Source organism: Canis lupus, chromosome 5 (assembly GCF_048164855.1).
Source record: "Canis lupus baileyi chromosome 5, mCanLup2.hap1, whole genome shotgun sequence".
NCBI classification, from domain to species: domain Eukaryota; kingdom Metazoa; phylum Chordata; class Mammalia; order Carnivora; family Canidae; genus Canis; species Canis lupus.
Genome location: NC_132842.1, coordinates 31,281,318 through 31,303,910, shown reverse-complemented (window position 1 = coordinate 31,303,910; position 22,593 = coordinate 31,281,318). Strand labels below are relative to the sequence as shown.

General features: G+C 53.6%; 2 protein-coding genes across 6 annotated transcripts in view; one reads left to right on the top strand and one right to left on the bottom strand.

Moving 5' to 3' along the window:
- Positions 1-117: 117 nt before the first annotated feature.
- AKR1E2 (aldo-keto reductase family 1 member E2) lies at positions 118-12,867 on the top strand. Its single transcript, XM_072825940.1, has 10 exons — positions 118-216; positions 3,594-3,761; positions 5,648-5,764; positions 5,920-5,997; positions 7,377-7,499; positions 8,848-8,945; positions 10,586-10,658; positions 11,108-11,192; positions 12,151-12,232; positions 12,490-12,867. The coding sequence occupies exons 1-10, from the start codon at positions 178-180 to the stop codon at positions 12,530-12,532; spliced, it is 906 nt and encodes a 301-aa protein (XP_072682041.1). The 5' UTR covers positions 118-177; the 3' UTR covers positions 12,533-12,867.
- A 2,841-nt stretch (positions 12,868-15,708) lies between these two features.
- The window catches only part of LOC140633436 (estradiol 17 beta-dehydrogenase 5-like), a 29,943-nt gene continuing 23,058 nt past the window's right edge, over positions 15,709-22,593 (bottom strand). For all 5 annotated transcript variants that reach the window (XM_072825937.1, XM_072825936.1, XM_072825935.1 and 2 more), the window contains 3 exons: positions 21,640-21,805; positions 21,119-21,201; positions 15,709-17,274 (listed from right to left, as the gene is read on the bottom strand). In XM_072825937.1, the coding sequence (XP_072682038.1) occupies positions 17,232-17,274; positions 21,119-21,201; positions 21,640-21,805 (292 nt within the window). In that variant the 3' untranslated portion in view covers positions 15,709-17,231. The remainder of the gene's footprint in view (positions 17,275-21,118; positions 21,202-21,639; positions 21,806-22,593) is intronic.

The window sequence follows — 22,593 nt, the reverse complement described above, 5'->3', positions numbered from 1 at the left end:
CCCGAGGCTCCAGGAGCGCGCAGGCCGGCGCGTGCGCACATCGCCGCCCGGGCTCCCAGGGGGTGGGCGTGTCCCCGGCCGCCAGCCAATCAGGGCCGCCGCTCCGGCCCCGCCCCCCGCGCCCCTCGGGAGCTGCGGCCGCGAGCCCGGCAGTTGCGCGGCGGCGGCGGCGGGAGGATGGAGCGCATCCCGGCCGTGGGCCTGGGCACCTGGAAGGTGAGGCGGCCTCCCCTGCGAGGCCCGCGGGGCCACCCGCCGCCCTGGGGTGGGGGCCGCGCCGCATCACACGCCCCTGCGCACCTGCTGGCACCTGTTGGACCCCGCGTTTTATCATGGGAGGGGCCGGCTGCGGAGGGCTTAGCATCACCCAGGTATAATCCTGCGAGGTGCTCTCCGGCTCCTGCATACCTGGGGTGCGACTTGCACGGTTGCTGGGGCTCCGCGGCCCCGCCTCGGGCTGTGTGCGCGCGCAGCCAGCGCTCCGCAGGGCTCCGTGCCTCGACTTCCCCGCCTGCCTTTGCTGCACCGCCCTCTGCACAGCAACCAGCGCTAGGAAACCTGCAAAAAAAACCAACAACAACAAAATTAAAAAAAAAAAAAAGCCTGCTTCGGGGGCCAAACCATTCCTCTCTGGTGTTGCTGGACCCCAGGTGCACAGAGCTGGGTCGGCCCCGTTCGCCCCTTCCTGACCACCACGCAGAGTCTCGCGTTTGTGCAGTCAGGTCACAGCACTACTATGGATTCTCTGCTGGCCCCCAAGAGCGGCCTCAGTGACAATCACAGAGACGCAGTGGCCTAGGGCAGCATGTGGGTCCTGACGGCTGCATGCAGGGTGCTCGGCTGCATGCAGGGTGCTCAGCTGGGCAGCCCTGTCCCGTGCCTGGGTCGGACCCCCTGGGGCTAATCCTTGTGGCTGCACCGAACTCTCAGCCTCAAGCAGGCTATCCTGGGGTATCCACTGGGTGATGGTGGCTGAGGTCCCGAGGGAGCCAGGGAAATGCACAGGGCGCCCTGAAGCCTAGGCTGGAAACCTCTCTGGCTGCATTCTGTTCACCCCAGTGAAGCACAAGGACACCCCAGGTTCAAGATGGCCTTGGGGGCGGGGGGGAGGAAGATAGTTCATTCGGAGTCTGTGGGATCACATTAAATCCATGGATCAACCTGGAGAGAACTGACTTTTTTGTATTAAACCCGGCCTTCTACAAGCATAGTCTATTTCTCTGTTAATACATTGTCCTAGATAGATTGTGTCTGTCAGTGTCTCTTCGTCTGGTTCTACATACAGCTTTCCCTGGAGAGAGCAGACCCTTCATTTGGGGGATTTAGTCCTGGATACTGGACGCTCTGTGATACTATTGGAAATGAAACTTCTCTGAAATTATGTCTTCAGCTCATTCACTGTTGATGCATAGGAAAATAGTCTTCCCCGGGGCCGTCTGTCTGGCTCAGTTGATGGACCATAGGACTCTGACCTCAGGGTCAGAAGTTGGAACCTCATATTAGGTGTGGGCCTAGTTTTTTTTTTTTGTTGTTGTTGTTTTTTAAAAAAAGAACAGTCTTCTTTGGTATATTCATCACATTTCCAGCCACTCTGCTGAATTGTCCTGTTGTTCTCTTAATTCACCTATAGATTCATTTGGGTTTTCTACATAAATGATCCTCCCGTCTGCAAACAACGCTACTTTCATTCCCTTTTTTCTGATCCTCCAGTCTCAAATTGCTATTTCTGAGCTGCTTGTGATGGCTAGGACCTCCATTACCAAGGACTTTCTTGTTTTGTTCTGGATTTTAAAGGGAATGTTTCTGATACTTAACAGGTTTACAATGATGTCTGCCCCTAGGGTTTTTCGTTTGTTTTTGTTCTTGATTTTTTTTTTTTTTTTTTTTTTTTTGCTGTTGTTGTGGTTGTTTTAAGTGTGGGTATTCTTTACCAGGTTAAAGAGTTTTCTTTTTTCTTAGTTTACTGAGAGTTGGAATCAGAAATGGATGTTGAATCTTATCCAATATTGATTGACAACGTGTATTTTTTTAATCTGTTCATGTGGTAAATTATTATGGATTTTCTGATATCAAGCCGTCCTTGGCCATGTCAGATAAACTCAGTGTGGCTGTGGTATGTTCTTTTTCCGTAGTATATTGTTGCATCCACTTTGCTGTTATTTTACTTAGGATTTTTGCAACGATCGATGAGCAAGATCCATGGTGACTGTCCTACTAATATTTTTGTCTGCTTTGGATGCCAGGGTTATGCTGGTCTGGTGGAATGAGTTGGGAATATTCTTTTCCTTTTCTATGAAAGATTTAGTATCAACTTGGGATGATCTCATCCTTGAAAACGTAGAACTCTGTGTGTGTTCAACGAATTGCTTCATTTAAAAAAAGAAAGATAATTATAGGACAATTCGGCTTTTACTTCTTCTCGAGTAAGTTTCTCTAGGGATTTCTCCCAGTCTTTTCATCTCTGCAAATTGTCAGTTTGTAGTGACCGATAATATTTTCTGCGATTTTGGGTCTCAGTTTAATCTGTATGGCTGTTTTTCATTGAGGTCATTAAAAAAAAAAATTTGGTGCTGTCAGTCTCATCAGAAGTTTGTCCACCTTACTAAGGTTTTTCAGAGACCTAGCTCTGGCTTTGTTGATCTTCTCCTCCGTGTCTTTATTGGATGTTCATTCTTGTTCTCACATTTTCCCTCCCCTTCTCATTTCTTGGTGGTTCGTTCCCGACTTGGGGTGGATGCTGCTTCATTAGCTCTCAGCGCCTCTGAATGCTGCTCGTGAGTGAAGACCTGGCGCAGGGGGTTCCGTGAAGGTCAAGCGAGCAGGTGCTCTGAGAATCACGAAGCCCTTGGGGATGCCCGGTGGACGTCGTGAGCCCTCCCCGGGCTCCTTCCTCTGCTTCAGCCCCTTTGCTTGTTGAGCAGCCCCGTCCACAGGGAGCGTTTTTCTGATGAAAGCCCTACTGTGCCTGTGGGTTTGGGGAGCTCCTCCGCGGGGGGTGGGCTATCTTCAAGCGAGTGTACCCCTGTTTGCCTTTCCCCTTGGCCTTCTGGTCTTCCCGGGTAGAGGCTGAATCTGCACCTTCTTGTGTCTCCTTTACTATTGTGATGCCTCCTCCGTGTCTTTATTCCTCTGCTGGTTCAGGAGGCACAGCAGAGGATGTGGCTCCCTGATTTGCAGGCACCAAAAATACCTACAGAGTTTTCCCCAAACAAGCCGAGGAGCTGGAACTTAGAGGCTTGGGAGCCGCCCTGACTCCCACGGGCCCTGATCGCAGGGCCGGCCCACGCTGGCGCGGGTGCGGGGACCTGACCCAGGTGCGGGGGAGCAGCGGCCGTGTCCTGAGTGCGAGGGTTCCTTCTGTCACGCTCCTTTTTTTTTTTTTTTTTTTTTTTTTTTTTTTTTTTTTATTTATTTATGATAGGCACACAGTGAGAGAGAGAGAGGCAGAGACATAGGCAGAGGGAGAAGCAGGCTCCATGCACTGGGAGCCCGACGTGGGATTCGATCCCGGGTCTCCAGGATCACGCCCTGGGCCAAAGGCAGGCGCTAAACCGCTGCGCCACCCAGGGATCTCTGTCACGCTCCTTTTGCAGGCGGCCCCAGGGGAGGTGGCCGAGGCCGTGAAAGTGGCCATCGACGCGGGATATCGGCACTTCGACTGCGCTTACTTGTACCACAATGAGAGCGAGGTTGGAGCCGGGATCCACAGCAAGATCACGGAGGGCGTGGTGAGGCGGGAGGACCTGTTTATCGTCAGTAAGGTAGGACGTCGGAGGGTGTAGACCCCAGTGTAGACCCCGCAGGGCTTGGGGGGCAGGAAAGCCGACCTAGCGTGTGGAGGGTTTTCTGGGCCTCGGGGAGCTGAGCAGGACGCATGTGCTGGGACTGGTGCAGGGGAAGGTGCCCGGGACTGCGTGACAAGCAGAGGGGACACGTGGGCAGAGCACGCGGTGGGGACAGGTACAGGGACCTGGAAGATGCTTGGCGTTCCTGGACCAGGAAATGAGGCTGCAGCGGGGGACAGGCTGCATCCCGGGGGCCCAGCTACCTGTGAATCAGGGGCTCGCTCTTGTTCCCCACAGAGGAGCACCGTTGCAGGTGTTTAAGTAGGGAGCTCATATGTTGGAGCAGCGAGACTTGTGTCGGATCAGGCAATTGCAGCCACCGAGAGGTGCGGGGACACCTGGGGGGCTCGGCAACTGAAAGTCTGCCTTTGGCTCAGGACGTGACCCCAGGGTCCCAGGATCGAGTCCCACATCGGGCTCCCTGCGTGGAGCCTGCTTCTCCCTCTGTGTGTCCGCCTCTCTCTCTGTGTCTCTCATGAATAAATGGATAAAATCTTTTTTTTAAAAAAAAAAAGGAAAGACAGGTGCATTTGTTCAGGAGGCCGGAGACCCTGGCCACCGTGTGGGCAGAAGAGGAGGGAGGCCCGGACTTGGGAGATGGGAGGCGCAGGGGACAGCCGTGCGGGCCGCCGAGGGGCAGACGCGGGCAGCGCGCAGTCCAGAGCGCCCTAGCTGTTGACTCTGACGCGGGGTGTCAGGACCGTGAGGCCAGAGCCCCGGCCCTCACGCCGGGTGTCCCCGAGCTCCGAGGCACTGGGCAGTCACTGGGTGGCACGGGCTCACGGCGTCCTTGTGTGTAAATCCAGGCTCGGGATCTGGTCATCTCGAGTACTTTCCAGGCCCAATGTCCATAGCTGCAGGACGCACTGCTGCTCCTGTAGTAGCGTCACTGTCCTGCGTGACTCTGCGACTCATCAGGTCCCGGAGAGCTGGAGAGGCCTCAGTGTGTCCCTGGCGGGGTTCAAATTGCTCCCCTGCTGGTCCAGGAGGGCGCTGGCTGCAGGGTTGCCGGGCCAGCCCCCAAACCCAGGCACAGGTTTCTCCGGGGTGCAGCAGAGCCGGCAGGGCAGGTGTGCTCCTCGCCCTTGACATTTGGAAAAGTGGTGGAAATGCAAGTTTTTTACAGAAATCACTCTGTGTGCTCACCGTCTAGAGGGCACCGTTATTTATTCACAGTATATTCCTCCCTTTTTTGTGTTTTCCTGCCTTTGTCAATACCCAGTGTTTCTGGGTGTTGTTTCAGTGTTCTCTTCCTATCTTCCAGTCTTCTTTCTGGAACATGTTATCTGTCTTCTCTTGCTGTGTCAGAGGCCCCAGACCGGCCTCGTCGCGGTCACTACGACACGGAGCGGGAAGTAACGGGAAGCAGATCCAGGGGCGGGGCTGGAAGTATCCAGGTCAGGACAGGGCAGCTGGACACCCGCCCCACCTCACCCGCGGCCACGCGGCCTTCCCAGCCGGCGCCAACTTAACGGGAGACCCAGTGAGCGAGTTGGACGGTTCGCGCCCGCCCTTCTGCTTGCAGGCATTTGGGTTGATTTTCATCTGGTCCCAGCGGATCCCTGTAAGCAGGCGGCCCTCCCACAAATCGTTCCCCGTGCTGCCAACTTCCTTCCAGCGGGACTCAGGCAGCAGGGGCCCCGTTTTGGAGATCCGTCCCCAAGGGAGCATCCGAGGCCGACGTCACCACCTTGTGTTGATTGCCGCCTAGTCGCGGATGTTGTCCACCTTCCTGCTGCTGGAATCGTGGGGCGCAGGGGCAGCTGTGGTGCTAACACGGGCGTCCTTCCTCCCGCCGGCAGCTCTGGTGCACCAGCCACAAGAAGTCGCTGGTGAAGGCGGCATGCACCAGGAGTCTCACAGCCCTGAACCTGGACTACCTGGACCTCTACCTCATGCACTGGCCCATGGGCTTCAAGGTAACGTCCCGGAGGCACCGGCTTCCTGCTCACGGCCGTCGGGTGGCGCAGAGAGCTTGGGCCAGCAGCAGGGCCGGGGTCCCCGGGCCGTGTGGGCCGCACGCGCACGTTTACTTGCCCGCAGTTCCCCATTGGCTCCCTCCTCTGTCTCACAGTCCGGGGAAGAAGATGTGCCCCTGGACCGCAGCGGCATGGTCATAGCCAGTGACACGGACTTCCTGGACACCTGGGAGGTGAGCCTTCGGCTGGCGGGGGATCGCGAGCTTGCTGGTTCAGGTACGCCGGCTGCGTGCCCAACGCACGGGTGTGCAGCATGAACGGGGGTGCACACCTGACTCAGCGGCCGCCTGCTTCCATAGCTCGGGCTGCCTCCTCTCGCCAACACATCCATCTGAGCGACAACTAGGGCAGGCCTCCGGTACTCTCAGTGTCCGCTTGTTTCTTGATTAGGAAACAGCGCGTGGTCATGACGGAAACAAAGAAGAGGATAGAAATAAAACTTAAGAATCCATTTCTCCATTACCCGGTGGGGCCCCATCAGGCTCTTCTGTAGTTGCCAACGGCTTATCGGTAACCGCTCAGAGAAGCTGGAGGGATGGGATGCAACTCTGCAGGCTGCTGCTGGAGCCCGGACGGAAAGGGGGGAGGAGGCCTCAAGTACAGCAGCGAGTGCGGGAGGGGGGGTTCCCCGCCGGCCTCGGCTGACCCAGCGCGTGTGATATTGCACACTGATGTGGGGTAGAGGCGTGGGAAGCAGGCGAGTTCACACTGAGTTCAGGGAGAGGAGTGGGAGCCGGCCTTGGAGGACCGGGCAGGGTGAGGGGCACACAGATGGGGAAGCGCACCCCCCAGGCCACCCTCTCCCTCCATTTCTTTTAAACGGGAATCAGCGAAAGGGATTAGCAGCGGGGCCTGGGCTATCAGGGCCAGTGTCCGGGGGTCCCCAGCCCTTTCTGTCCCAGGGCACTGCCTCTCTGGAAAGTCGTGGGTTAGAGTCCGGGCGGTCTCGGCAGCACGAGTGGGGTTCTGGATGCTGCTGCAGCGTGCAGGCAGGAGCTGGTGTCTGCTCACTGGCCGCCTGCCCGTGGCCACTCGGGACTTATGCCGCCCCCGTCCCCTGCACCGGGCCATGCTCCGCCTCGAGCAGAGGGCCAGCAGGACAATGATGGCACCTCATGGTGCTCAGGAGGTCCATAACCTGGGTAGAGAGGGAGGCAAGCCAACGGTCAGCATCGCACGTGCTCACAGACACCGCATCAGCAGGTAGAGTAAGAGGAGTAACAATACCTAACGTGCCGCGCGTTCGGGAGATTTGGGCCCTGAGCTGAATGCTAGGTGCGTGTTGTTGGATGGAATCTTAAGACAATCCTGTGGCAAGGACAGGCTTGTCCCCACTTTGCAGGTGGGGACGTTGAGGCTCCGTGGGTCATAAACACGTGCCCCAGGCCCCCCAGCCGGGGAGAGGTGGAAGTGGAGTAGGCGCTGGGGGCAGAAACGCCCGTGGGACGTTGGATGGGATCCGCAGAAGTCTGGGGTGGGTGGAGTGGGCTCAGCACAGTGTGTAGAGGCGTGCGGGGCGTGGAGCATCCGCGGGACCCTGTGTTCTCTCTAGGCCATGGAGGACCTGGTGGTCATGGGGCTGGTGAAAGCCATCGGGGTGTCAAACTTCAACCACAAGCAGCTCGACAGACTTTTGAACAAACCCAACTTGAGATTCAAGCCAATCACTAACCAGGTGAGGCTTGAACAGCTGGCTCTGCAGCTGCCCCGTCCGCGTGAGTAAGCTGGGAACGGGAGGAGGGGGGTTGCAAGTTGGGCCTTCCCCTCCCGGGGCTGCAGAGCGGTGCTGTTGGGAGCAGGTCAGCCGGGATCGGGCGCCGAGGCAGGAGAGCCTGCGGGACGGCAGGTGCCCTGGGGAGGCAGGGCGCGGGCGGAGCTGGGTTTGCTCTGTGTAGAGGCAGCAGAAGGTCCTGGCGAGCCGTCCTCCTTCACCCACGGTGCTGCCCAGGCCTTCCGTGCACCGGGCTGGCTCATGAGCAAAGGGCATTTTTGCAGTACTTCACTTTACCTGAACGGTTGCACAGCGTCACGGACGTCCACAAAGCGCGCACATGACCCTGGGACTCGATGACTTCCACTGAGCCTCGGCGCACTCCGTGCCCGGCATCCAGACACAGAAACAGTGTGACCGCCGCCCGCCAAGGGCAGCCGCTGTGCCGATTACTGACGGCACCAGCCGCTTTTGAACGTAGTCGATGAAGTGACGCGTGACGTACTCTGCTGCGTCTGGCTTTCCACAGTATAGTTGTCAGATGCGTCCACGTTCACGTGTGGTCGTCCACCGTTCCGATCTCTGCGTGGCATTCCATGATGTAAATACAGCACAGGGTAGTTACCCATTCTGGCGTGGATGGGCCCTTGGGTAGTTTCTGGTTTGGGGACGTTAAGAATAGAGCATCAGGTTCCTTTTTTTACAACAAATTTCTGGGGCACCTGGGTGGCTCAGCTGTTGAGCCTTCTGCTCAGGGCGTGACCCCGGGGTCCCGGGATCAAGTCCCGCATCAGGCTCCCTGCATGGAGCTTGCTTCTCCCTCTGCTTGGGTCTCTGCCTCTCTCTCCATGTCTCTCAGGAATAAATAAATAAAATCTTAAAAAAAAAAAAATACCCTTCCTATCACGTGGGTACAGGAAAGGGCATCGCTCGGCGAGTCTCCGCAGGTGAGCCTGCTCAAGCGGTCAGCACCCAGAGCAGGAAGCAAAACAGCCTCTGCCTTCTGGAAGCTCCCTGGCTGCCACCCACAGAGCAGCCACTGTCCCCACGTGAGGCAGGAGAGCGCCACGGGCTGGAGCGGAAATACAGGCCCAGAGGGGGCACCTCACCGGGCAGGGGCCGTCGGAGCGCCCGGGGAGCGTGGGGGCCCTCCTGCCCGTTCCCAGGGGCCTGTCACCCCACGGCAGCGGAGGCCTGCGCCTGGGAACGGGCCCGCGGCTCCTCGGGGGCAGAGCCGACCGTGAGCGCATGCCCTGTTTCCTGGTGGCCTGTCGGTCCCAATCCCCCTGGTAAGCTGTGACTCTCTCTGTAGATCGAGTGCCACCCGTATCTCACCCAGAAGGAGCTCATCGGGTTTTGCCAGTCCAGACAGGTGTCCGTGACCGCGTACCGGCCCCTCGGCGGTTCCAGGTAGGGGTGCGTCACGGGTGGTGGCGCGTGGGGCTCTAGCAGGGAAGAATTCGGGTGGTTGGCAGGGGCTCTCTGAAGGAAGGGGAGGCTCGCCCGGCCTCCTCCCCCCAACCCCAGCCGTGTGCCGTGCTCCCTCCACCTGCTAAGCTAACGAGCCCCCTTGGCCGCTCGCACCACCCGGACCAGACACCTGAACGTCCTCCAGGCCATTCTGCCGCAGGGCCGGGGTCTGTCTCTCGATCTGTGTTCCCGCCACCCCTGCCGTAGTTAAGCGGGCACTCTCCCCGCTAATTCTCGCTAGTTCCCGCAGCCTCCTGGCTCGGGCCGGGCTTGCCCGCTTCCCACCCACTGTCCCCGCGGTACCAGACGGGGCGGCTCAGTAGGATCAGGTCACCTTCCTGCTGGAAAACCCTTCCGTTCTTGGCTTGGCCTCGAAGTCCCACTGGTCTGGCCTCTGCGTGCTTCTGGCCTCGGTTCTTCCCCCAACAAGCGTGCTCGCCCAGCACTTGACACCACACGGGGCTCCCGGGAAGGAGCGCCGTCTTTCCGGGCTCTGTGCCTCTCACGTACTGTTCTCTTTACCTTGAGATCTTGCTCGGACCCTTTTTTTTCTTTTTAAATCTGGTTAACTCTGATTTCTGATACACGGTTTAATTCTGTGTCACCTCCTCCAGGAAGCCCCCCACACTCACTCCCTGTATCCCGGTTTTGTCCATAGCCCTCGTCTCACTGTCTTGTCATTAATTCCTGTCCCCACTTGTCAGAGCTGCTCGAGTGCAGGGACAGCGTGTGATTTGTGACTCTCCTCCACCCCTGGCTCAGTGCCTGGGACAGACCAGGGGCCCTGGAGGGCTGGAAGCATTTGACTCTAAATACCTGTGTGTGTGTGTGTGTGTGTGTGTGTGTGTGTGTCTGCCGTGGGAGGTAGGCACAGGTGTCTGAACACGGTAGTTGCTGGAAGGCCAGGTCGTGTCATGCAGATGAGCGTGGGGTCCCAGGGCCGCCCAGGGCAGGGAACCAGCTGAGTGCTGGGCCCGCGGCAGGTGAGATCAGCTGGTCAGTTCCTTCAGGAGGCTCTGAGCACTGTCTGTAGAGCCGCTTAAGGAGTGCTGGCCGAGGAAACGCCTCTCCGGAGTGGTTAGGGCCTCTCCCTGCGGGACGCGGGCCCAGGGGTGGCGCCAGGCCGTAGCCCAGGGTCTCCGCACTAGACCTTCCGCGTGTTCCCGGGCTCAGGCTCGTGTGGGCACCCGAGTTGAGCTTTCTGAGATTGCCAGCAGCAGCAGCAGCAGTTTAGGCGCCGCTCCAGGCCCTATGGTGAGCGAGGTCAGACAGCCCATAGACGTCACACCAGGCCATGGGCCCTCCGATGGTGCCACCTCGTCCTCGAGGAAACACCACGTATCCACCAAGAGCAGCAGCGTGTCCAGCTGTCTCCTGGGAAGTGTCAGCCGGTGGGGTCGGGGTGGGGAGCGCTTCTGTCTCATTTACCGTCCCCGCAGCGAGCAGATGTAGCGATCAGACGAAAATAAATCTAGGTTTTGCCCTCTGGAGGAAGTAGTGGGGTTTTCAAAGCCAGGAGCATGCACGCTGGACCTGCTAACCCCCTAACCTAACCTCCTGCCTGGCCCTGCTCTCTCTAGTGAGGGCGTAGACCTGCTGGATGACCCTGTGATCCAGAGGGTGGCGCAGAAGCACAACAAGTCCCCGGCACAGGTAGGAGGGGCTGGGCGGGCCTGCTTCCTCTGGGGGCCGGACCGGGCAAGGACGGAGGACAGGAGCCCCTGGCCAGGCCCCCACGCTTCACCAGCATGTGCTGGGCCCCACCCCGCGCACCAGCGAGTGGAACAGGAAAGGCCTTCCCACCGGCTTCCTTGCTCTGACGTCCAGGGTCGAGGTGTTGGGTGCATCCGTGGGATCATTAAGTCACAGGAGTCTCCGCGGGCCGGTGGCGGTCATTGCACACACATTGGAAAAAGCTTCCAGAAAATACTGGTGTGGGTTCCTAAAAGACTTTGGAACAGAAAAGCTTTGTGATTAAAAGCTGCCCCTGACTTTTGGACTTTTTCACTGTACGATACGCTGTAAACTGCGTGAGAAACCACCAACTCCGTGGAATCTCCTCCCTGTGTCTGATATTAGACTTTTTTTTTTCATTCCTGCAGATTTTGCTCCGATTTCAGATCCAGAGGAATGTGATCGTGATTCCCAAATCAGTCACCCCCAAGCGGATTATTGAGAATATCCAGGAAAGTGCTTCTCTTCTTTTAGGTGGAGGGCTTGGGAACACATGCAGCTAGCGGGGGTCCGGCCACCTCACGCACGGGCCCTGCTGGCTGTGACGTGGCGGGCGCGCAGGGTGAAGCTGTGGCCACAGCCCGAGGAACCCGAGGGTGTGACAGTGCCCAGCCTGGGAGCTGAGACAGGGAGCAGGGAGGCGAGAACAGCCGGGCACCTGCCCGCCGACCCCACCAGAACTGAGCCCAGCCACCCCGCCTCCCGGGCCCCCGCCCCTCTCCAGCCAGAGCTGCTGGGGACTCCGAATCCCTGGCTTCCCCTGGGCTGTGGTGGGGCCTCTCCTGTGGGCAGAGGCTGGGCCCGAGGCCACTCCACCTTCTCTCCCAGCCCCTCGGCTGCAACCAGGGTCAGCCCTCCTGGGAGAAAAGCTCCTATTTCTGGAGCGGGTCATAGTGCTCAAGTATGTTAGGAGCCAAAGGGTGGGCGGGGCAGGGACGGTGCAGCTTAGAGCTCTGCTTCAGAGGGAACAGATGCAAAGAGGACCCTGCATTCTGAACACTGTCGGAGTGGCTGGTCCCGGGGACGAGCGTCCTCCTAGCTGGTAGGGTGGGAGGCACAAATGGTTTTGGGTTTTTTGTTTTTTCTTTTTTTTTTTTGAGCAGTGGGAAAGCTTTGCTGCACCCCTTCACTATCCCAGGGTGTCCCGTACTCCCAGGGGGTGAGTGCAGTACCCCCCCCCGACTTTCCAGGGGCTCCCAGCCAGCCCCGAGGCAGCCAGCGGCAGGCCAAGGCCAAGGCCCACATGTGTGTGGGAAGGCCAAGGCTCTGGGGAAGACCCGGGGGCCACAGGCACCGTTCGCCCTCCGCTTGGTGTCCCCGACAGGCCTGGCACGACACTTGGCAGGTAGCACATGCTCCACGAAGTGCTCCCTGACCTGACTTTGCCATGAACGTCTGTATTGGCTGCAGGTGTTCGACTTTAAATTATCAGAACAGGATATGAATGACATCCTCGGCCTGAACAGGAACTTGCGGCTGTGCACGTTACCCATGTAAATACGTCTCCTTTACTTCCTTTCAAAATAAGGGGATTGGTTCCTGAATCGGTGTTGATTATATACGTTTTAGGTTAATTAAGGCTTCTCATAACTCCTAAGTCTTTTCTGTTTGAGGCTGTGCCCCTGAGCGAATCCAAAGACTAATTTGGCACATTGGGGACCTTGAAAGTACACAACTGTGTCTCTTAGAATGTTTCTCTTAAAGAGAATAAGCATTTCTAATTTTTTATTTGTTTTCCTGTTTTTTTCAGAGCTGCAAACCACAAGGACTATCCTTTCAACATATACTTCTGAGCCTGGCTTCCTGCTTCCTCCTCCTGCCTGGGCAGACAGATCCACGAGGCCCGAACCACCAGCCTCTGCCCTGGGCTGCCAGGGAGGGGAGGGGACGGACGAGGCTTGATTCCGGTGGATTTCCGCCTGGAACAGCAGCTGAGCTCCCTGAGAAATTCATACGGTTCAGATGGTCTCCGTGATGGAAAGGGAGAGGGTGATCCTCTCCACAGAGAACCCTCAGTCTTTTGAGCACAGTGTGATGGGATTTTACAAGACAATGTGGCCTACACTCTCAAAAAAAAAGATTGTATTATGGAAATATTTAGATAAATACAAGAGTTGAGACCATGGCATGATGAGTCTCTGTATCTGTCACTCGGCCCCACTGCAGCCCTGGGCCCGCCTCGCGTCCCCTGTGCTCCCCTGTGCTGGCCAGCACCCCCCCCCCCCCATTGATTTTAAAGCAAAATCCTTACCTTGACACATCCAAAGAACACGGGGCTGAAAGTTGGAGATGTCTCAGGTCAATAGAGAGGCGTTTTTCCTTCTCCACAATGTGGAAACCCCAGCTCAGAGAGGACGCTCGGTGCCCAGGCCGTCCACACTCTGCACAAGGAAGGGCATTAGGGAGCGTATCCACGCAGGCCCGTTCAGGGCAACGTGTTGTGTTGCTCATCTCACGAGGGGTCACCTCAGTACTATTGGGGCCACTCGTGTTAAAGCTGCTATAAATTATGAGAGACTTAAAAGGCTCATTTTCATGAGTTAATTGGCAGGCGTCTCCCTGTTTGCAAGTGTAAGAAAAATTCAACACAATTGGCTAATAGTACTTTTTATTAACATTTACAGAATTTTCCTGGGTTACAAAGTAATTCAACCAAATTCACAATGCAAAGAACTGAGAGAAGCTCAACTAGAGAAAGTAAAAAAGGCCTAAAAGAGCAATATCTAGGAAAACTCCTCTTTCTAGTGGATCCTTGTGGTCTTTGCCCACGTCTATGACGTGCAGATAGGGGCGCCTGGGTGGCTCAGTCGGTTGAGCGTGGGACTCTTGGTTTGGACTCAGGTCATGATCTGAGGGTGGTGAGGTCGTGGGGCTCTGCGCCTAGTGAGCGAGGAACCTGCTTCTCTCTCTCTCTCTCTGCCCCTCCCCACTGCATGCTCACTTTTCTATCAATCTTTAAAAAACATGTCTAATAAATGGGCATAAACACTTCACAAAACCTGCCACATAGCATACATAATTTGTAACTCGCTTTTTAAAAAAGTGTAGGGGCGCCTGGGGGGCTCAGGTGGTTAAGCAGCTGCCTTCCGCTCAGGTCGTGATCCCCAGGTCCTGGGTCACATCAGGCTCCCAGCTCAGCGAGGAGCCACCCCCTCCTCCCCACTTATGCTCTCTCTCCGTAAATAAATAAAATCTTCAAAAAATTAAACATGCACGAACGTATATACCGGATGTACATTGGTGCAACCGTTCACTTAATATTTTGACCAGTTTCAGCCGGTCATCGATCTCCGGCCTAATGTAAATGACTTCCACATGTTACACTGAATCCTTATCACCACGACTCCGACCTTGCAAAGGCACTGCGGGCTGCAGGGGGCTTTCTTCTCATCCCCACACCTCAAACTCCAACTCTTACCAATGTCCATTCACAGGTGAGCCTGGAGGGACCAAAAGGTAAGCTCCATCACTTTATATTCTATAGAAAACACTATTACAGATTGGTGGTTGGTTTTTGTTGTTGTTGTTGTTGTTGTTGTTGTTGTTTTTGCTAGAAACACTTGGAATAGCAACACCACGGCAACCAGCGAGGATGAGAAACACTGGGCCCCACACGGCCCGGGGGAGGACGCGCGCCCGCGGGGAGCACTGCGCCTCTGCAGCTGGGCCAGAGGCTCCCGGGTTCGCTCTGTGCATATCCAGGAGCGCCCCGGGGAGCTCGGGGGCGACGGGGACTGAGGGCCTAGGCCAACGCCCCAGGCCTGCCCCGCAGGGACCCCAGGCCTCCCCTCCCCTGGAGGAGCCCAGGAGCCTCTCCAGGTCGCCCCGCGACGGGCGCCCGCGCATCCGCGGCTCTGGCGGCAGAGGGCACCCCTGCCCCGCCCGTGGATCGGAGGCTCCCGCGTGGGTAGTGGGGGGAGGGGGTGGGAGCGAGCAGGGCTGCAGGGGGAAGCCGACGGCCTGGTCCATCTTTGGCTCCCGGGGGGGCTCTTCTTGGATCCGCAAGAGCAGGAGCGAAGGGGCCAGCTGCGGGGGGCGGTGGGGCGCAGGGGGGCGGGGGGGCGGGGGTTCAGGGGGGCGGGGGGCCGGGGGAGAGGGGTAGTTCCCGAGCCTGGGCCACACGGGGGCGGCTGGGAGCAAAGGGGCCCGACGGGGACAGGCGGCCGGGCCCTGTTTGTTTACCTGGCTTCTGAGACTGGGCCTCCTTCCCCGCGGCCCAGGGGCGCCCGCCAGGTGCGCCCCGCCCACCACCTGGTCCCGACCGCGGCTGCCTGTGGGTGCGGCACCTGCCCCTGCCCCTGCCCGGTGGGTGCGACACTTGCCGCCGCGCCCCGCGGATGTGGCCTCTCCGTGCTCCCCCGGGGGCGGCACCTCTGCATGCTCCCTGCAGGTGCAGCACCTGTCCGTGCTCCCCCGGGGGCGGCACCTCTCGTGCCCCCCGCAGGTGCAGCACCTCTCCATGCTCCCCGCAGGTGCAGCACCTCTCCGTGCTCCCCCGGGGGCGGCACCTCTGCATGCTCCCCGCAGGTGCAGCACCTCTCCAGGCTCCCCGCGGGGCGGCACCTCTGCCTGCTCCCCCGGGCGCGGCACCTGCCCCAGCCCCCAGAGGGTATGACACCTGCCCCGGCTCACTGCGGGTGCGGCACCTGTCGGGTGGGACTGACGCTCCCACCGGGTCCACAGGGAGAGAGGAACAGGGGTTTGCTCAGCCTCCCCGGGCTTGCGCAGCCTTCCTGACAAAGGACGGTGTTGGTTTCTTGTCTGGTGCACACACGGCAACGTGACCTCTGAACAGTGGACTCCCTCTTTTTTGGTAGAACCCCTACTATTACTAGCAGTTTTTGAACTTGCACCCAAACAATGTATATTTATTTATGTATTATATGAATACACTTCTTTATTAATCCAGTGTGTACATTATAAAATACCCCAAAAAAATAGAAAAAAAAACTTTACACTGAGCCAGAGATGAAATAAAAAATGGAAAAATAAGAACTTTAATCATGGTCCAAATTCTTTGTTCCCACTAATTTATTGTGGTTACATTCTTTTCAAAGCAATGATTCAACTACGCTTTACATTTATATATATATATATTTTTTGTCACTATTGATTCAATACTTTGTGATACAGAAATTTGAAATTTTGATCATAAACTCAGTTTGATTTGAAACACAGTCTTCATCGCAAGCAGCTGCAGCTGAAAATCCCTCACAGAGATGCATTGATGCAAATGGAGAAAGCAAATCTTTGGAAGTTCTTAATAAATCCTGGCACTCATTTTTCAGTCCCTTTTACTAATTATATCACTTTTGAAATTTGGACTCTCCAATATCTGTGAAGTTTTTTGAAAATTTATACTTCCAGTAGCTTAGTGATTTAATAAACATACACTTTAGGAGATGATTCCCACGATCAGGTTAATTAATACACCCATCACCCTTTTTTTTTTTTGGTGAGAGCACGTAAGATCAATTCTTTAAGCACATGTCAGTGTTACAGCACGGTATTATTAACTATGATTACATGCTGAACATTACATCCTCAGAACTTATAACAGAAGTTGTGCCTTTGACCAACATCTCTGCATCCCCCCTACTCTGATCACATGAATGTTAGAGCTTTTGTTATTGTTCAAGGTCCACAGGCTCTGTTCCTGTTTTTTATCCCCAGCTCATTTTCTCTCTCTTGTTCCCATTGGGTGATTTATGTCGTTTTACCCTCCTAGGTGCCACTTTGATTATTGTGTTTTCCAGTTCTAACATTTCCATTTTGTGATTCTTTATATCTTCTATTTCTTCGCTGAAACTGTGGCTTTCCATTTGTTCCACATGTGTTGTCATTGCTTGTTGAAACATGTTCACCATGACTGCTTTAAAATCCTTGGTCGGATAATTTTCCTATCTTGGTCGTCTTGGTGCAGTGCATCTGGTGCTCATCCTTTTTCATCCAGTTTGATAATCTCCTTGTTCTTGGCATTATGAGTACTTTTTAATTGAAACATGGCCTTTTTTTTTTGTATTGAGTTTTAATTAAGCTTCAGATCTCTTTTAAAGGCCTGATAAAATTGTATAGTGTGGTAAATTCACAGAACAAAAGAGAAAAATTCTTGGAGACAAGTAAAAAGCTAGACTTTGGCAATTTGAAAGTATACTCAATGGTTACCTTCTTGTTTGTTTGTTTGTTTGTTTGTTTGTTTGTTTGTTTTTAGAGATTTATATCCCTGTGATCACTTCACAGGGACAGCATTTCAACCTCAGTGACAGGAAAAAGCAAAACAGACTAAAAAGCCAAGGCATTGATAGGTTAGGTTGTTTGAAATGTATTGCCATTGACTTTGAGGGGGAAAGACTGGGTTTAGAGACATTTACTTCCAGATTCGGGGGACTCAGGCTACATTTCAACGTGTCAGGCTAAGTAACATGGGCTAAGTCAGATCCTTTCTCATCCTTGAGCTGTTCGCTGATCATCAACCAGAGTCAAAGAAATCAGTTAATCCTCGTCATTAAATGGATAATCCGGATGATTAGCAAATCTAAAAGGTGAAGAGAGAGACTTAGTCAAGTAACTGTTTCTGGGCTGGGTAAAGAGAGGTTTCTTTTAAACTGGCTTAAGTATGAAAATTAATGGAACTTTCTTTTATGGACAAGGACAAAAGCATCCAGTTTTACAATAACCCGGTACTACTACCTACTACCACTTGAGACTATAATGAACATATTGTAAAAAATGGTACACAGTGCTCATGAACACATATACAAAATTAAAACAATACGTTGCATTTTTGAAGGTATTGTATTATTCTACTACTTAGGAGATAAGGTCCTGGAGTTGCTACTTTAAACTCCCAAGAGGGCAGTAATGAACTCTGCCTCTTTTAAAACCATGCCCTTAGGGTTTCATACATAACGGGAACAAATACTTCAAGGCGATGATGGGGAGGGCAATAAGAACGTCACTGTTGTTCAGTTTCTCTCAAGCACTCAGAAGTAATTCATCTATGCCTTTACTCGGTGAGAAATTATTAGATATAGGGATGGATGCAGTGATTATGATATAAATCACTTCATCGGGGGTTTCATTTTAGCAAGGGAGGCAAACTAACTCTCTCTCTGTCTCTCTCTGTCTCTGTCTCTATCTCTGTCTCTCTCTCTCTATATATATAGGATATATATATATTGAGATATATCATTTATATAGAGATCCAATATATATATACAATATATATTGAGATATATCATATATATATATATATACTATTATATATACTAGTCTCTCTATACTTTGTGTGTATATATATATATATAGAGAGAGAGAGAGACTGGTATATATAACAGTATATATACTATATATAGTATAGTATTATAGTATTACATAGTATATAATATAGTATATAATATATTAGTATATAGTATATAATATAATAGTATATAATATATATAATAGTATATATACTAGTCTCTCTCTATATATATATATACACACACACAAAGTAATAATTTTGAGATAGTGCTAAATCACTAAATAATTAATTCTTGATTAAAACGACTGATGCTAATTGCTAAGGATTACTGCCTGCTTCTCCACTCTCCTTTTCCTTTCCCTCTTTATCATTTGATCATATTATTCATTGACCCAGCACTGATTAATCACTCAAGGAAACAGTAGATTTTTAAAAATCCTGCCCTAGGAATCTAACGTTTCCAATGAGGCAAACGGGAAATAAACAACATAAAACCGTGAAGTGTATGGTGTGCTAATCAGGAATATGCGCTAAAAGGAAAACAAAGTAGAATAGAGAGAAAGGCATTGCTGAGCAGGGTTGCATTCTTAGGTGAGGTGACAGAGAAGGTATATGACGGAGGTGACCTGAGGGAGGACACGAAGGAGGTAAAGGGGTGCGCAGCCAGCTGTCGGGAGGAAGAGCATCCTGGCGGAGAGAACAATCAGTGCAAAGGCCCTGGGACAGGCCCGGCGGCCGCAAGGAACAGCGGGGAGGCCACGGGCCGCAGTGGAGTCAGCGGGCGGAGATTGGACACAGCGGCAGACAGCGAGGGAGGGAGCGCCCTGCGGCCCCTGCAGGTGTGAAGGAAGCCGGCCTTCTGTCCGAGTGAGATAGGCTACCATGTCAGGAAGAGGGCTGCCCGTCGCCCTGGCCTCCAGGCGTGGAAGGGGGAAGACTTGGGTGTGAGCTGGGGCCTCTGCAGATGCCATCGTGAGTCAGTGGTAGGCCTGATGGGTTTGAGGTGGCGTATTGCACACCCAAGTGCAGCTGAGCAACTGGACTTACAAATCTTGGTCCAGGGCCGAGGTCTGGGCTGGGTAGAATCCTGGGGAGTGGGTATTTAGATGGTGTTTAAAGCTTGAGACTGGGTGAAAGCAGCCGGGAGGTGGGCACAGACAGAAAAGAAAAGAGGTCCAAGGACCAAGTCGCTCCAAAGTTAGGAGGCCAGGTGGATGGGGAGGGCTTGCAAAGAACAGGAGAAGGAGGCTCGGGCAACAACGGGGAAGCAGGTAAGCGGGTGGGCCGCGTGGAAGGAAAGCCACGCACACGTTTCCAGGAGGAGAGAGAGGTCTGCCAGCTAAAACGAGACAAATGAGGAAAGGAGGACATGGCTGACCTTGACAAGGAGAGTTTTGGCAAAGTGGGGAGCAGGTGCCTCAGAAGATGGGAAGAGAGAGGCTCGAGGCGGCAAGCATAGGCTCCTTCGAGAAGTTTCCCTATGGAAGGAGAAATGCAGTGTGGCTGCAGAGCGATGTCAGCTCAAGAGAAGATTTTGGTTTGGGTTTTGGTTTTAAAGACGGGAGCACTATGGGGACTTCATCAGGATAAAGAACTTCTGCACAGCCAAAGAAACAGTCCACAAAACTACAAGACAACCGACAGAATGGGAAAAGATTTTGGCAAATGACATATCAGATAAAGGGCTAGTATCCAAGATCTATACAGAACTTCTTAAACTCAACAGCAAAGAAACAAACAACCCAACCATGAAATGGGCAGAAGACATGAACAGACATTTCACAGAGGAAGACATACACATGACCACCAAGCACATGAGACAATGCTCCGCATCACTGGCCGTCAGGGAAATACAAATCAAAACCACAATGAGATCCTACCTCACACCAGTGAGAATGGGGACAATTAACAAGGCAGGAAACCACAAATGTTGGAGAGGATGTAAAGAAAGGGGAACTCTTGCACTGTTGCTGGGAATGTGAACTGGTGCAGCCACTTGGGAAAACTGTGTGGAGGTTCCTCAGAGTTAAAAATAGATCTGCCCTACGATCCAGCAATTGCACTGTTGGGGACTGACCCCAAAGATACAGATGCAGTGAAACACCGGGTCACCTGCACCCCGATGTTTCTAGCAGCAATGTCCACAATAGCCAAACTGTGGAAGGAGCCTCGGTGTCCATTGAAAGATGAATGGATAAAGAAGATGTGGTTTATGTATACAATGGAATATTCCTTAGCCATCAGAAAGGATGAATACCCACCATTTGCTTCGACATGGATGGAACTGGAGGGTATGATGTTGAGTGACATAAGTCAATCAGAGAAGGACAATCATCCTATGGTCTCACTGATACAGGGAATATAAGACGTAGTGAAAGGGAATAAAGGGGAAAGGAGGGGAACAGAGCGGGAAATATCAGAGAGGGTGACAGACCATGAGAGACTCCTAACGCTGGGAAACGAACTAGGGGTGGTAGAAGGGGAGGTGGGCGGGGGGACGGGGGGACTGCGTGACGGGCACTGAGGGGGGCACTTGACGGGATGAGCACTGGGTGTTATACTATGTGTTGGCAAATCGAACTCCAATAAAAAATATATATATTACAAAGTCCTCTCCAACTTTTCAACCTGATGTGACAAAATATTTGATTTCGTTCTAGATTTCCTGTAGCTGTGAATTGTTCAAACATGTCTGATTCATGATAAAACATAAACACGTGCTATTAACGATTTCACATGTTTGTACTTGTGGATTGTACTGTTTTGCTTTCAAATAAAAACTTTTTTAAAAGAAAAAAATATATATATATTAAAAAAAAAAAAGACGGGAGCACGGTTGAGTGCCTGTGGTGGGAGGGAGAGCCTGATGGGGCGGTGGAGAGGGATTTCCCCAGGTTTCGGGGAGGCAGTGAGTAAGGCGGAGAGAAGGGTGACTCCAGCACCCACTGGCCCCCATCACAGGTGCAGTGAGGACAGAGGACAGGAGAGCATCAGGGAAAAGAGGTTCCAGAGGCCTTGAAGGAAAGATGTTCCCCAGCCACTTTCCTAAAAGAAGAGGAACCCCTCTGTGGATTGGGGTCACACAGTCCCACCACCGTCCAGCTTCCCAATGTCAAGGGAGCAACGAGCTACTTACAAAGTATCTGAAAAGTAGCGAATGTTTTTGTTGAGGCTGCTCAGAGTCTCCATGTCCTCTGGTGTCAACTGGAAATCAAACACCTGCCAGAAACATGAGGTGATGACTCAGTTTCCCCGCGGCACTGACTGCCCCCATCCCCCTACCCCTCCCACACACGTTTGTGCAAGGGGTGTGGAGGTTTTGAGAGATGACTCATGAAGCTGGGGTTCACTCCAGGCGGGAGTTGGGCCCCCCAGGGGCGCTGGGCAGGTGCATGTGGCCACAGCGAAGGAAGCCTCGACAGGCCCCAGCGCCAATCACATGTCATCTAACTCCTTCTCTGTGCAGCTGCAGATCAGGCCCTAGCTTGGGGTTCAAAGGAAACCCAGCATGGGGACCCCAAGCTGACCCTCCCGGGGCCTCTCCCGACACCGCAGAAGCTACCTGGGCACTGAGGACGGACAGCCCGCGGGTGCCTCACGGATGACCCAGTGCAGAGGGAAATGGGGCCCCGTCCAGCCCTGGGCCCGCAGCCCCACCTGGAAGTTCTCCCGGATTCTCTTCTCGTTGAAGCTCTTGGCCAAGGCCACCACCCCCCGCTGCAGCTGGAAGCGCAGGGCCACCTGGGCCGGAGTTCGCCCGTGCCTGGCGGCCACAGCATTGAGAACTGGGTCCTTCAGGAGAACTGGGGCGTCCTGGTTCACCCTGGGGGGAGGCAGGGTGCTGTGTGTCGGAGCCCGTGTAGCCCCTCACGCCGGGGGCCTTCGCCCTCTAAGCTCTGCCTCCTGAACCTGCTGCTGTGCCACAGTCCCTGGGCTCACTTCTTTTGGTGGATCCAAAGAAGGCCCAGAGAAAGGAAGGCAGAAGAGGACCCTCAGGGAGTATTTCATATGTTTTTGTTTGTTTGTTTGTTTGTTTGTTTGTTTAAAAAAGCATTTCTGAGAAATGTGGTAAAAGACTGGATAAGAAGAGAAACTGTCCAAATTAAGATCCAATAATCTGCATTGTAACAACCCAATTATTTTATAAGAATCTACTATTTCAAAAATGCTTTTATTTTATTTTATTTTATTTCGTTTTATTTATTTACTTGACTGAGAAAGGGAGAGAGAGAGCACACACAGGGGGAGCAGCAGAGGGAGAGGGAGCCCAACTTGGGGCTCGATCCCAGGACCCTGAGATCATGATCTGAGCCAAAGGCAGACGCTCAACCAACAGGGCAGGTGCCCCTCAAAAATGCTTTCAATTAATGATCTGCTTTGTCAAGTGCTAAAAGGTGCATTTTTATATTCCTCTTCAAGAGATAAAGATACTAAGACTTAACAGAAGTTGTCACTTGTCTCCTATCACTCGGCTATCAAGTGTCAGAATCATGGCGAGGGCTCACTTTGTCACTCTTTACAGCCAAAGCTTTTCAACTGTGTGAACATTCTAATCAGGGTTTGTGTTATTTAATAATGTGTCCTTGAGTCCCCACAATGTAGGCGAGTTAA